This window comes from Myxocyprinus asiaticus, chromosome 13 (genome assembly GCF_019703515.2).
Source record: "Myxocyprinus asiaticus isolate MX2 ecotype Aquarium Trade chromosome 13, UBuf_Myxa_2, whole genome shotgun sequence".
Lineage (NCBI taxonomy): Eukaryota > Metazoa > Chordata > Actinopteri > Cypriniformes > Catostomidae > Myxocyprinus > Myxocyprinus asiaticus.
In genome coordinates this window covers 39,359,886-39,375,707 of record NC_059356.1, presented here as the reverse complement: position 1 = coordinate 39,375,707, position 15,822 = coordinate 39,359,886, and the positions used below count along the sequence as shown (strand labels likewise).

Genomic DNA, 15,822 nt, shown 5'->3' with positions numbered 1-15,822 from the left:
TTTAAGGTAACGGGTTACCTTAAAACATATGGTCAAAAATATTATATATTTCAAGGGCATAGGTTTGGTTTGATAATTGGTAGGGACATACTGAAGGATAATTTTCAAAATGTTGGTATTAAGAAAATGTAAGAAAATCCATCTGGTAATAGGCAAAACAACATCATTACCTCATTTAAGCAGTCTCATTTCTTATTTCTCTGACCCACCATATTAAATATGAGTCTTTTTATTAAGAATTTCTAAAGGATAAACAAATTAAGAACTGACCACTAGGGCTGCACGGAGGAAAAATTTGATATAAAATGAATGGTTCAAAATCAAATGTTATCCATTTCAAGAAGATTTGCCTGGAGAAAATGATATCCAAGGGACATGAAGTGACATTCTGTAAAATGTATTATCCAGCATTAAACAAATGGAAATCTAAACAAAAGGTAGGTTAAATTAACAATTTGTATGTGCAAAATGATATCACAAGATAAACAAATTATGGGGAGAATGGAACATTGTCATTTTTTTCCACTTTCTGCCGTCCAACTCCCCTCTCTCCCACATAATCTTTTCTCATATTGCTTATTTACATTTGTATCTGAAAAAGTAGGCCTTCTGATCAAAGTAGGCTTTAGGCTTAGCCCAAAACTAATTACTTGTTTTTTTTTTAATTATTATAACAAATGGCTAATTTAATTTACAAAATGTTATTTTTCAATCTATCCTGATGTTCTTCTCCAATGTGCAAAACAAATATTTATTGGGAGTTATAACAGCATCTTAAAATCCTGCACCTCAGAACACTTAGAAACATTTTTGACTTTTTGATAGGAAACATTTGTACAAGTAAAGTATGCTTGTTTAAATCTATTAATGTCAATGATTGGACGTCAGATATCAATGGAAATCCGCCCATGAAATCTCCAGAAAATACGTGACAACCTGACACAGTTTATGTGCCGCTTCAGAAGAGGTAGGAGAATAATATACACATACATAATTATACTAAGAACCTTTAATAGTTGTTAAAATGAAAATAAAAACATAGTATAAAGTTAAAGTATTTTCTGTGTGGTAAAATTGGCCAAATGTTGGTCGGGAAATTTTTATTAAAATTTGACAGGGACATGTCTCTATCATCCCTACCTAAATCTACACCTATGATACATTTACCAAGATAATACATGTAATTCTCTGGTCATTTTTGTTTTTCTGGCAACCCCGCAGCCACCAGTTTTTGACCGTAAATTTAACAGTTTTCTTTTAAGTGTAGGTCTTGCGAGGAAAATTTGTAAAATGTTTTTTATTAAGAGTGAGATTTTACTCAATGCAAGATGTCTTGAATAGAAATTTTATTTTATTAATAAATAATAAATATAACAACAAAAATTATAATAATACTGGAGTTAAAAGGAATGTTCCGGGTTAAATACAAGTTAAGCTCAATCGACAGAATTTGTGGCATAATGATGATTACCACAAAAATTCATTTAGACTCTCCCCTCCCCTTTTCTTTAAAAAAAAAAATAATAAAAAAAAACCTTACATCGAGTTTACAGTGAGGCACTTACAGTGGAAGTGAATGGGGCCAATTTTTGGAGGGTTTAAAGGCAGAAATGTGAAGCTTATAATTTTATAAAAACGCTTACATTTATTCTTCTGTTAAAACTCATGTATTATTCAAGCTGTAAAGTTGTTAAATTGACATTTTTACAGTCGTTTTAGGGTTTGTTGACATTACATCGTCATGGCAACAAAGATGTAAAATTGGCTATAATTTTACACAGAAAAGGTTAGTAAGCGATTTTATCACACTTAAATCATGTTAACACATATTGTTTGTCTTGTGGCTATAATACCTTTGAAAATGTGAATATTTTAACATACAAAATTGACCCACATTCACTTCCATTGTAAGTGCCTCACCCTAAACCAGATTTTTGCTTTTTTTTTTTTTTAAGAAAAGGACGTGTCAAAATAATTTTTTTGTTTTTGTTTTTTTTTTTGTTTTTTTTGTGGTAATCAATATTATGCCACAAATGCTGTCGATTGAGCTTAACTTGTATTGAACCCGGAATATTCCTTTAAGCATTATCCTGATCTGATGGGCAAAGCAATGGCATAATAACTTCAGAAGTTTTAAGCAATCAATTTCAATAACGGGTCTGCTTTTCAGTCAAATTCTGACTGTATTTAATCTTTATTAATGTATATTTACTAATGACAGTACATTTAAGTTGCTCTTTTTTCATTGAATTACTTTTTTAATGTTTTTATATCACAATTTTTAAATGATTAATTGCTGGTGTTCCTGAAAAAAACTTAAAGCACTGTTGACTCTGTTCTCTATTTTATTACTCTATTACTAGCTCTTGAATAATTACTTATTGTTTAGGAGAAACACTTGACGGCTACATTATTTTAATTTAATTTGTTAATATGTATATCAATATTAAACTTTTAAAATCAATGAGTGTTTTCAATCGCATTTATATATATATATATATATATATATATATATATATATATATATATATATATATATATATATATATATATATATATTCGTGGTTAGGGTGCCGTGGGGGAAAAACACTATAAAGGGGTGCAGCAGTTTAAAAAAGTTTGGGAACCTCTGGCGGATTCCATATTTCGCTCTGAAAGACTTATACTTTTGTGAGGACAAATACAGTGCAAAAATGTAAACCTAAAACTTTTGCTTCGTGTAACATCTAAACTGAATGGCTTGATCAAAAATAGTAGCTTTAACATGTCGGAATCAACCCAACCCCATTAGGTTAGACCAACAAAGCTCTTTTTAAGGATAAGGCCAAGTAGAAACATCTCCTTACGGTAGCCTATCAATGGGTCACCACTATATAGCAAAACTAATATAATAGCCTAAAAATGTCTTCTGCTTCAGGTCTACAAATATTAAGCCATGTGAGAAGATAAATTCTTTAGACACTGGAAAGACTGTATCATGCACTTCTCTAAAACAGTCATAAATATATATATATATTTAATGGTGTTCTACCAAGGCATGCCTTTTATCTCTGAATCTTTTATCGTTTGTTTCATGCAATATGCTACTGAACTTTTGTAACTGCCTTGTACTTTCCCTGTTTATGCAATTCCATGATGATGTATTTAAAGGAAACTTATTTTTGTTTTAAATCAAATATTATCGGGCTCAGTTCCACAATGATGCACATAATACACTATGTGTTTATTTTTCCAGATGTTCAATAAAACACGCGAAATAAAAATGTACGCTTAAAGATGGAATATTCCGGTAATGAATGATGACGGTGTGGCATTATTAAAACTGTGTACACTCATTATTAGTCGCTAATGGAACCTAACATACCACAAGTGCTGAGTCTACAGAATTTCACTCCTAGAGCGCGAGCTTGTGCTCGTGTGGTCTGGTGCGTGGGAGCTGAATGCGAAGCGGTGGATCATTTCGCAGTTACAATGATGTTTTGATGTGGGTTGTTGCAATACATCAAATGGATATTTCGATTTCCCATTGTCTGAATCAAAAGCAATTTAATTTGTAAGAAAATTAACCATTCATTCATAGAAAGACATGGGGATTGCCAAACAGCCAATTTAGGGTTTCGAGTGAAACATGAAAATGCCAGTCGCACAAGTTTCGTGTGCCATGATGACACATTGAGGTCCTTCGGTTCCCTGCTGAAGATGAAGGGATCATATTGCAAAAAATGAGTTTAACTATGAAGCACATCAAAGGGACGCATAAGGTCGAGTCGAGGTCAAAACGTTCAAAAAAGAAAAGAAAAACACACATTTCCACACAGTTAACGCTTTACTTACTATACAGTCGAAATTCCTATTCCATGGTCTATTGCGCTTTATAATTTGGGTACCAGACCAATAGATTTCCTTGTGCTTTAGTTATTTTTTCACATCATTTCAAAGTTAAGATGGCAATAATATTGATGTCCAAAGACCAAAGCTATTTGGTCCTAAAAATTTATGGTCTCTTAGGGCAAATTATGTTGCCGAGGTTCTAACTAATTCTAAATGCACCAATTCACCTTTATTCAAAGATACTTAATAACGAGTATCACCAAAGTGTTTATTTAGTGCTGTGTTGAAATTTGAATTGTCTGGCAGAAAAGGTAAACAGTGTTCAAAGACAAGACCAATGTCTCAAATTTTAGGTTTTTAGCAGGGCGGCAGGACCCATCACGGTAAAATATTAAAAGATACACAAGGCACCATTCGGGGTTCCTCAGCTCCCACACCGGCAGAGCCCTCTGGAGATCCTCCAGACACCCAATAAAAGAGCCTCAAATACCTAATTTACGTACTCAATGAACTTCAAGACATTTCAAGAGTCTCAAACCTTTTCATTATGATGGGGTTACTGAAAAACAGACAGATAGATAGATAGATAGATAGATAGATAGATAGATAGATAGATAGATAGATAGATAGATAGATAGATATATAGACAGACAGACAGACAGATAGACAGATAGATAGATAGATAGATAGATAGATAGATAGATAGATTGATAGATAGATAGATAGATAGATAGATAGATAGATAGATAGATAGATAGATAGATAGATAGATAGATAGATAGACCACAGATTAGCTAAAACAGAAAGGAAGGAAATAGAAAGTCGAAAGCGCTACAGCTCAAAGAAACGGTTGCGGTTGTGGTTTAATCTGTCTTTCCATCCTCTATTTCTATTTCTGTTATCATGGATCAATGCTGTATAAAATGAACGATTGGAATCTCTCTCATCACACATAGTTTCAACAGCCTTCGTGACAAAGTACCATTCTTAAAGCTCTTTCTTTTACTTTGACTTACTTCGTGATCCCCGATCTTGAATTAATCTACAAAATGGCACTTGTACATTTTATGTTGCTGTGTTCATTTCTTATATATTCGCAAGTTTGTTCAATGCCAACAAAGTGCATTATTCGGTGGGACCTTGTGGAGTCATCTCACAATCTACTTGAGAATATGGTATGTTGAGTTTTTATTTTTATTCTCTTCCTTTTCTTTCATTACTTGGTTCACACATGTCCTAACCTCTGCCCTGTCTTTGTTTATAGGGAGTCCTTTTCCCTCGTGAATGCTTGGAAGAAAAAGTCGAGATAACGTTTCCTAAATCTGCTCTGCAATCAAACGGCTCAAATCAGGTAAAATCACAACAAATCAAGACCATGACCATTCCATGCATTAGTTCCAAGACATAATTAAATGTTTTAGATGATGTAATGTTGTCTAACTGCTCTTGCTTATTGATGTGCAGAAAATCGCAGTGTATACAATCATGGAGCACATTGACTCTTTGTTTGCAAATGAGACCCATCCTGGATCCTGGGTCCCGGAGAAAGTGGATATTTTCCGGCACAAAGTTTATCGCTTAAAAGAAGATAACAAATGTGTAAGGGAAACATACATTTATTACTGCAGTCTGTTATATTTTCTGTTATACCTATTTTATTTTCATTCTATTGCATGGATGTGTGAACACACCTGTAACGATGTAATAATTACTTATTCTTGGGCAGGTTTTGGGGAAAACGCACGGACCCGTGGATGATTTTCCTGCAATAGACAATGCCCTGAGAAACTATTTCGAAGAATTGGCCACTCTTCTTAGAAACAAGGTACCATTCGATTTGTAGCCTTCTCAAACACATCTCAGTTAAATACAAAATGTACAGCTCACATCAATTGCTATCTTCTTTTCTCTATCAGGATTACAGTTTCTGCGCATGGGAGGTGGTTCGAAAAGAGCTCCTGAGTGTTCTTAATGACATCCTCCAGCTAAACTCATCCAAATAGCAATTTTCGTAGTCAAATATGCATTTATTTATTTATTTATTTATTTAAGTGATTAATTAAGTATTTAATTATTTATTTACCTATTTGTGTATTTATTTGATTATTTATTGCTTACTGATTGTTTGTTTGATTGCAAGGAGCAAAACAGTATTTGTAGTGTCTGTGTTCTTGTCAGTAAAATGCTACATTTATTTCTAAGTTGTCTTTTTCTGATGACAGAGATAAGGCTATACACTAAACATTCAATAAAACTGACGACACTGAAGTATTTGTCTGAGTTTCATTCACTGGCCTTTGAAAAAAAAAAAGAAAAGACTAGTAAGATTTACTGAATTTTTTTAGCAAGTTTTTGCACACAGTTTTTCTAAGAAAATGTTAACTGTATAAAATGAAGTAAAATGTTCTTAACTCCACAGCATAATATACAGTATATTCAAGTGAGTAAATTTAACTTCTGTTAAAACATAAACTTATACTTACAAAGCTGATGTACATTGTACTTAAACTTAGTAAATTTAGATGAATATTTTGCTTTCCTTATAAACACGTGTACCACATAACATATAAAAGACTTCCGCAGGGACTGGTTAATCTACGACCATTTTCTACCTAATTTACGATAGCTTTTGGAAACGGGCCACAAAGAACAATCTTAAGATATTCTGTCTGCTTATGCTTACGATATATTTGGCAAACGAAGCCCAGGTCTTAAGATATACACTTTTTTCTCCATATAAAGAATATATATATATATATATATATATATATATATATATATATATATATATATATATATATATATATATATATGGACCGATATGTAACAGTTTACCCATCTATAATCCTAAATCTTATTGAAAATCTGTGATTTGTCCTGTTGTCCTGGGCAGTAAGTCACTGTTTTATGCTTGTGTCCAATGTTTTTCTTAGAACTTTGACTTATACAAGGTCTATAATTTATAACTGAGCTTTGCAAAACATGTTTCAGGATCAGAACAGAATGAGCTTTATTGCCAAGTATGCTTCCACATACAATTACTTTTTCTTGGTGACAGAATTCTCCAGTGCACAAACAATACAACAATGAGACATAGAAAATAAAAATAAAAAAACAGAATAAAATGAAAAGTTAATAGAAATATAAGTATATATAGAAATGCACAATATGACATATATATATATATATATATATATATATATATATATATATATATATATATATATATATATATATATATATATATATATATATATATATATGTTTATAGATACGCGAGGTACGATGTATATCATTCAACAAAACATTATAAAAAAAATGAGAAACCAATGTGTACATGTGTGATCATTGCATGATTTTCTAATGTCATGCTGCAACTTACAGTAAAACGAATAATTCGCATTCGATCAGGACAGTGTTTCAAAAAGTTCCAAAACCTAGTGAGCTGCCTTGCTGTCTCCTACCTTCTAAAGCAGCTGTTTTCTATGGCAGTATCCTTACTGAAATGAAGCCAAGGATTTGGAACGCTCTACATGTAGGCGGCAACTCATTCAAGCGCTCCTTAAAGGAATGTTCAATCAATCAATCAATGAATCAATCAATGAATCAATCAATCAATCAATGAATCAATCAATCAATCAATCGATCAATCAGTTTATTTATATAGCACAATAGAAACACCAGTAGTTGACCACTGTGCTGTACAACCATAATAAAAGAAATATCTCAAAAGTACATCACATAAATACATCACCAAAATACATCAATATAGCTATGCTGTACAAACCGCAATGCAAGATAAAGAGGTACATCAAAGCACATAAATTATATAAGTTTACACCTTTGAACTCTAAGGACAATAGTAAGCCTGCGCAAAAAGAAATGTTTTTAAATGAATGAAATTTGTATGTTCCGGGTTCAACACAAGTTAAGCTCAATCGACAGCTTTCGTGGCATAATGCTGATCACCACAAAAATGTATTTCGACTTTTCTTTAAAAAAATAAATAATAATAATTACAAGTACTAATGGAAGTAAACAGGTCCAATCCTTAAATATTAAAATACTCACTGTTTCAAAAACATAGCCACAAGACATAAACAATATGCTTTTTAACATGATTTTAGTGTGATGAAATCACTCATTTACCCTTTCTGTGTAAAGTTATATCCAATTTTACAACTTCGTTGCCAAGACGAGGTAACGCTGTAAACCCTAAATAATCCGTAATAACGATGATTTAACGACTTTACAGCTCAAATGATACACAAGATTTAACAGAAGTAGCCTACTAATGCAAGTGCTTTTTTTAAACTATCAGCTTCATATTTCTGCCTTCAAACCCTCCAAACTTTGGCCTCATTCACTTCCATTGTAAGTGCCTCACTGTAACCTCGATTTTTGGAGGGACGAGTCGAAATTATGTGGTAATCAACATTACGCCGCAAATGCTGTCAATTTAGCTTAACTTGTATTGAACCCGGAATATTCCTTTAAAGTTTTGGTTACAGGTTTTGGAACAGACCCCTAGACCTTGTTTACACCTAGACTATTCGTTTCGGAAGATCCGATCACAAGACTATAAACTAATAAAGTGAGTCTAAAATAAAATCTTAATATTTTATACCCACCAAGTAGGCTTATATCATATTATATGATTTTATCTCGTTATTTCTCATAACATCAATTTTTATCGATTTGCTTTGGACGCTTTCCATTTAACTATGAAGCTAATTTCACCAAAAGTCAAATGTAGCAAAAATCAGTGTTTGACAACACAATACAAGAGTTCAATACAATACAAGAAGTCACTGTATTTAAAATGTTTTTATTTAAAAAAAAAAAAAAAAAAAATAAATAAATAAATAAATAAATAAAAAAAAGTCAAGAAAACATAAAAACTAAAAAAATACAACAAGCTAAATATATGCAAGGACTGTTTAACCTTTCTGACTGGGAACTGTCCAGTGCTGAATGGACTTGAAAATGGTGATGAAACATTGTGACGCAATTCGAAAGTGAAATAGAAACGGGTTTTTCCGTTACAGCCAACAGACTAAATACTCTGTCCCATCCAGGCTAAATAAATAAATAAATAAATAAATAAATAAATAAACAAAATTACATGAACAAATTGAGTTCTGGGTGCTCATAACATGATGTCGGAGTTTTGCGTCAGTATGAACTTCAGAGTGCGGAGTATCTCCTTCCTCACGATTTCCCATGCGCAGTAACTAAAACCCTGCACAGAAATGAACGACATTCAGCATAAGAATGTTTATAATAAAACACCAAACAGACTAAAGTTACACTGGTTAGGGATGCAAGCGTACCTTTTCTTTCACAACTGTGGATATGATCTCGAAGTAAGCTTTGAGTGCAACATCTCTACTAGGGAAATCTTCAAACTTATTCATCACCTATGTTGGCACACACACACAGTAACATAAAAACATAATGATGATTGGCACAAGGGCAGTTAGACGTTTTAAACAATCAGATGTGAGGAGTCTAGGCAACACTTACGCATTTGCTGTCCTCAATCTGGCGGTATATGATGTTTTGAAAGTCATCCAGTTTTTGCGCATTCCACTGGTCAGGAACACCATCATTCTCAAACAGTGTGTCAATATTCTGGAGTGTCTGGTAAATGGCTTTTTCGACACCAGTAGCCTTAATAAAAAACAGTTGCATTGCAGATGTTTAGTTTTAAATTGAGCACGGAACTTTGTGATCAAAAACTGTTCGTGCAGAAATGTTACCTGCTGTGTATTGTTGGACTGGAACACATATTGGGGAAAAGAAATGGAAACATGGTCCTTCAGGCATTGCAAAGGAAAAAGACCCCCCTAAAGCAAAATGTAAATTCGTTAGGGGGAAAATTGTTTTTACTGCATAATTATATAGCAATGTTTCCTCACGTACCATTGTTTCTAGAAGTGTGTATGACGTCTTCATTAAGCTCTTGTGGAGGATGCAGTTTTTTGGCAATGACCAAACCTGCGCAAAGCAGACAATGGCGCACAGCCAGGCCATAAGATGGTGATCCATTTTGAAAGATGCCTATATAAGGAAGCAAAGACCTTACTAGTTAAACTGATCTTTCCGATAAAGTTCAAACACAATTATAAAGTCTTTAATAATCAGAAATTGATTGCTTACCTCGTTGAATTGTCGGGTATACTTTACAAGTTGTGCTTGTTGTTATGTGAAAGACTCATAGTAGGGCTACAGTTTATATACAACATACTTGCACAGATAAAAAAGCGAAAGGGGTGATTTCACACTTATTCACTACATCCGAATGGACGAGACTTTGCGTTTTCGAGATGTCTTAAACTCTTATTTGTTTCTTTCATTCAAGTGCATTCACAAAGAAGACCTATTTCCTCTTGATTCATATGAAGTTGATTATCGTTACATTTTTTATTAATATGAAAAGATTTATGTGGTATCCAAGAGCCCAATGTATAAACGAAAAAACATACAACAGAATAAGCAAATGCATTACTGTAAATGTGCATACATTATATATTAGGCTAATAAATGTGTTGACACATGTTTTTATTCATCACACAGCTATTTGGTGACAAGTGAAATGATGATTTACTAAAGAGGAACATCTGAAGGCTTAGTTAACTATGTAACTACAGGGAGGGCAGGGTGTGCAGTCGCCCTAAGGCCGGGGTGAGAGGGGGCCCGCAACGGTCGACCAAAAGAAACCATAAAAATGACCCCAGGCTCGAGGGGTGTTGAAAAAACGACCAAGGTTCTTTGCACTGGGGCACGCAAGATCCAAGTTATCCCACTGGTTGTGTTTATATTCGACACTTTCCATACTTTAATTTGACCAAATATATATCAAGCATGAAATGTTATCATTTAGGCAGCACATATCCAAGGTGAGTAATATAACTGCCATTTCAGTCAACAGAAGATGCTTATAATTGACCTATACATTATACAATCTTCCAAAACAGGGTGAGCATTACTGATTTGATCTTGGAGTGAACCTAATTTATCTTTATGGGAAGTCAAGTGTAACTGTGTTCTGAGTTTATTATGGTATATAATAAACTCTGAAATATTTGTGGCATATGGTTGGTAAAAAATGTCTGTCTGTTTGTGACAAAGACCAAGCATTTTTCTTGTATTCCTGGTCTTGAGCCTACAACCTCAAACCAGATCACAATCACAAAAGCTTGCAAACTAGTTTAAACTTGCCACCATACTTTATCAACATTTTTATTTTGTTATTTTGACAAAAATAAACTGCTGTTGATATGAGCATTTGTCTTAAGTGATGTACCATTAAGGTCACCTAGACAGTGGTGTAGGGCTGGTTAAAAAATGTTTCAGTTTCAAATGCTGTGTTTTAAAGTTTTGGTTTTGAAAGCTGTGCAGAGAAAAGAACTGTGTGTTAAGCTGGCACCTTGTGCAATGTGTACATACGTTGATACCAGATCTTCATTTCAGCCCAACATAAAGCAGCTAACAAAGCTGAAATGCCATGTCACCTTAAAGCAAGTCTGTATAGCTTGAATTCTTGAAGTCCCAGGACAACATTTTTGTGGGACACCAACCCCTCTCGAAGGAGACCCCAGTCAATTGTTCTATGGAAATACTCAAGACTTCCTTAAAGGTGCACTCAGTAACTTTTTGCTTGTGTCATCTTGGGCTTACAATGACACCTAGTGGTGTGGATGCAGCATCATTCAAAATCAATAGTTTTCCAGAAGCCATTGTAAAAACTCACTATTCACAATCAGCCATAATTGATTTAATCCATGCATGAAAGCATCCAATAACAAGATGGTTACTGAGATTAAGCGAGTAGTACTCAGCTGGTCATGTGATTCTAAAATGGTAGCCCCCTGCCACATTTAGAATAAAAAACTTTTAAAAGGTTACTGATATGACTAGAGTCCTCATCTCATGTGAGAGGTCATGATTTTATACATAGGTTTCAAAATTACAGTTGATTTCTTTAGAAGTAAAACTTTTTAATAGGGAAAAATTGCACTCTTAAAGCCGCCTTTTCACTGCACACAACAAACAAGGTCCGATAGACTGGAAGTCATTCATTTCCTTTGGAGAGTCGCCTGGGGTCTGCGTGGGGTGCCGACCATCAGCGGATGTGGAAGTTTTGAATCCGATTTGAGCTTTGGATGCATTAAAAATGTGGACTTCAGTGACTAGACCATATGCGACACCCCGCCGGATGTGATGTATTCCAATCAAATCTATGTGCGCGAGTTGAGAATTATGAATACTTTTTTGTTAAAAAATTATCATAAATACTTGAAAGTGTAAAAATGCATGGATATTGATAAAGAAGTAATAAATTAGTAATTTACTATTTATATTTTATTATATTTAGTTTTGTCTCCATATGTTCCCTCCAAAAGTATTGGCGGTCATTTGTCCTTTATGCATATCTATTTATTATTTGTATTCATCTTGTCAAGTGTCACCGTTTAGTGCAAGTGATGCACCTCAGCGGAGAAGATATACACTCACCGGCCACTTTATCAGGTACACCTGTTCATCTACTTCTTCATGCCAGTTGTGTGGCAGCAGTGTAATGTATAAAATCATGCACATATGGGTCAGGAGCTTCAGTTAATGTTCACATAAACCATCAGAATGGGGGAAAATGTGATCTCAGTGATTTAGACCATGGCATGATTGTTGGTGCCAGACGGGCTGGTATGAGTATTTCTGTAACAGCTGATCTCCTGGGATTTTCATGCACAAGAGTCTCTAGGGTGTGTAGAGAATGGTCCGAAAAACAAACAAAAAAACAACCAATGAGCGGCAGTTCTGTGGAAGAAAACACCTTGTTGATGACAGAGGTCAACGGAGAATGGCCAGACTGGTTCGAGCTGACAGAAAGGCTACAGTAACTAAGATAATCCCTCTGTTCAATTGTAGTGAACAGAATAGCATCTCAGAATGTGCAACATGTCGAACCTTGGGTTCCACTTCTGCCAGCCAAGAAGAGAAAGCTGAGGCTGCAGTGGGCCGACCATTTGTGTATCTCAACAGAAATCTAGATTTGTCAGACCAGGCAATGTTCTTAGCTGAAAATTGTGGTACCCAGTGGGGACTTCTGTTGCTGTAGAACAACCACCTCAATGTTCGATGTGTTGTAAGTTCAGAAATGCTTTTCTGCGTAGCACTGTTGTAACGTGTGTTTATTTGGGTTACTGTCACCTTCCTGTCAGCTTGGACCAGTCTGTCCATTCTCCTCTGACCTCTGTCATTAACAATGCCTTTTCGCCCACAGAACTGCCGCTGGCTGGATGTTTTTCGCACCATTCTCTTTACACTCTAGAGACTGTTGTGAGTGAAAATCCCAGGAGATCAGCAGTTATAGAAATACTACAGAAATACGACGGTCAGAAATGAATGTGGGAGACAGTGAAAAGGCGGCTTAAGAATTATTATTCACTGGGGTTAATACATTTTGCCCAAGATTGTGTGTATGTGTCATGGTCCTGTCACTCTGTCAGTCTGGGTTTTAATGCCACAGGACCGTGGCATTATCCGCCCATGTCTGTCTTTGTTTGAGTACGCAGTTTGTCGATTGGCATGAGTGTATATAACCTCGTTGTCTTGGCGATGTGCGCTCATGCCAATCGGATGTTTTGCCTTCTTGTGAGAACACGTGGCTTTGTTATAGTTTCTGTATTGCCATGTGCTTCTCTGTCTTACCTCACACCCTGCCTCCTTGTTTGCTGATTATTGTTTAATTAGTAGCACCTGCCCTATATTAACCCACTTGATTTATCCCCATATTTCAGTCTCCTTGTTTACAAAATTCCCTGCTCCATGCATGTGCGAGTCAAACATGTTCAAACCAGTCTGGCGCATTTGCGAAAGTTTCAGTTGGGCAGCTTCTCTGTAATGGAGTTATACAGAATCTCCTGGCTTTTGTTTATTCCTTTAAAATTTTGTTTTTCTTGGAGTGGTGTTGTTGTGCATTCATACCTCAGTAAGTAACAATATTTATCACCATTGTAAATATGTTTTAGAGAGTGTCAAAGTGTTATTCAGTTAATCTTACCTCAGAAATGTTTTTATGGTAATACACATAGAGCAGCGGTAATATTCGACGAATCAACCCAGCTATTTGCTATCAAAGTGTTTATTTATTTCTACAAGTCTATCGCTTGTCATAATTTGTTAAAGCAAATAGTCATTCCGTGCTTAACCGGCATATTAACAATTATTATAAAGAGCGCACGGCAGTGTTAAAGCATAGCGCACACACTTTGGTAACCTGACACCGCTTGTCAGTAGCAGCAGTGGCAGACTAGTTCACTTTAATAGTTGCATTACAATATGCTCTTGTTTACTGTTGCATTATACGAGTTTAAACTTATCAGTATATGCACAGTCAGTAACAGTTTTTATTTTGCCATGTCATATTAATATTGGTATATGTATTTATTGTATTTAATTTGTCTTTCCAACAGAAACCACATATATCCTCATCCACACGACTGAATCTGTCTATGTATCGTATTATTAAATCCATAATAAATATTTGGATTCTAAACTTCACTCTGGAGTAGCTGCAGTTCTTTCTGACAGAAGAATTAGGCCAGTTGATGTACCACGATCCATCTATGCACAAAACATCTCACAAATTGGTCCTTGGAGCCGGATTAGGGACTTTAGCTTCGCTATTGCTACATCCAGAGATTTCTAGGAGGGAGAACAAGTGCCAGATCCTCGTCCAAGTCGTACCGGCGGGTGCCCACTTACATGGAGGAGTATGTGCTTGATTATCCACATCAGAGGCATGGTCATCCTTTACCAGCAGATGGCACTCAAGGTATATCTCATCCAAGCCAGAATCCTTAGATGGGCTATATTACTCCTGCTCAGAGACTTTGAAAGTGAAAAGCTGCATCACTTAGGGGCCCGGTGGAGAGATTTAAGCAGTGAGATGAGAGCGCTTCAAATCAGAGTGGACAGTGCTAGACAGGCATCTTTTGCATCTAGATCTCCTGTTTACGGACACTACCAGAGTCTTCCTTGCATTGAACTCAGTAACACTGGATTAGAATCCTCTGTGACTGTAGCATCATCCCCACAATATGAGGAAACACTTTACCACGAGCCCTCTACACAGCAGCGGCTGCAACCAAGCATGTAGCCAACTAATATAGCTTGTGTATCTTCCCTGCCAGGGCCACAGCCTCAAAGACCATTTGCCGAACTCCGACGGTTAGACACATGGTCCCCCACAGCTGCTCAGCCTGCTCAGCCTGCCTATCATCAGGTACAGCCACAGCATCAGCCGACTCCAGTGCAGCCTGCACCAGCTCGCATGCAGCCGCTGTATCAATCAGCTGCTGTACAGCCTGCACCATCTTATGTGCAACCCCAAGGTCAGTTTTTTGCTGTACAATCTGCACCAGCCTCACTGCAGCCACAGTACCAGCAGACGGTGCCAGCTCAAGTTCAGCCTGTTCCAGCACAACCAGAGATGCATCCTCAACGCCCTTATCAACCTCTGCCTCCACCTCCTTGGCCTGGACCACAACCACTGTATAATTATCCCATTTATCCTGTGGCACCTGGACTGATGGAAATGGCCATTGCGACCTCCTATGGGATACCCAAGCCAAAGCTGGCAGTCTTCACCTCAGGGAAAGAGAGTGATTTCCTTATGCTCAAGAAAGGACTGGACAGCATCCTTGGCCCACACAGACATCTGACAGAGGACTATAAATATCAAGTGCTCTTGGATCATCTACATCTGCCCGCTGCTTACCAGGTAGCTAAGAGTTACGTCAACAGCCCATTTCCCTACACCAGTGCCATGCTTTCGAACAGAGATACGGTCAACCAAGACAATTTATTCAGAGTGAGCTGAGAGCTATCTTTAATGCACCAGCTATTCAACCAGGTGATGCGCAGGGATTTGAGGACTTTGCGGCGGCTGTTAACACACTGGTGGGCATGTTGAACACGATG

The 15,822-nt window shown here is 36.0% G+C and overlaps 2 protein-coding genes across 2 annotated transcripts; one reads left to right on the top strand and one right to left on the bottom strand.

The window, feature by feature from the left end:
- The first annotated feature begins 4,880 nt into the window (after positions 1-4,880).
- Positions 4,881-5,842, top strand: LOC127450727 (interferon alpha-13-like). Its single transcript, XM_051715039.1, has 5 exons — positions 4,881-5,006; positions 5,096-5,182; positions 5,296-5,430; positions 5,558-5,656; positions 5,748-5,842. Exons 1-5 carry the CDS (start codon positions 4,881-4,883, stop codon positions 5,832-5,834), a joined length of 534 nt encoding a protein of 177 aa, XP_051570999.1. The 3' UTR covers positions 5,835-5,842.
- Positions 5,843-8,980: 3,138 nt separating this feature from the next.
- LOC127450541 (interferon alpha-13-like) lies at positions 8,981-9,882 on the bottom strand. The gene is made up of 5 exons (XM_051714765.1): positions 9,757-9,882; positions 9,594-9,680; positions 9,358-9,504; positions 9,165-9,251; positions 8,981-9,073 (listed from the first exon to the last, which is right to left on the bottom strand). Exons 1-5 carry the CDS (start codon positions 9,880-9,882, stop codon positions 8,981-8,983), a joined length of 540 nt encoding a protein of 179 aa, XP_051570725.1.
- Positions 9,883-15,822: the final 5,940 nt, after the last annotated feature.

Bases quoted from the DNA above. Each gene is read 5' to 3' on its own strand.
- LOC127450541 (XM_051714765.1), bottom strand. From the start codon at position 9,882: ATGGATCACCATCTTATGGCCTGGCTGTGCGCCATTGTCTGCTTTGCG. The intron at 9,252-9,357 runs GTAAGTGTTGCC...GTGCCAACATAG, and splicing joins AGATTGAGGACAGCAAATGC to GTGATGAATAAGTTTGAAGA. The intron at 9,074-9,164 runs GTACGCTTGCAT...ATTTCTGTGCAG, and splicing joins CCACAGTTGTGAAAGAAAAG to GGTTTTAGTTACTGCGCATG.
- LOC127450727 (XM_051715039.1), top strand. From the start codon at position 4,881: ATGGCACTTGTACATTTTATGTTGCTGTGTTCATTTCTTATATATTCG. The intron at 5,183-5,295 runs GTAAAATCACAA...ATTGATGTGCAG, and splicing joins AATCAAACGGCTCAAATCAG to AAAATCGCAGTGTATACAAT. The intron at 5,657-5,747 runs GTACCATTCGAT...TTTCTCTATCAG, and splicing joins CCACTCTTCTTAGAAACAAG to GATTACAGTTTCTGCGCATG.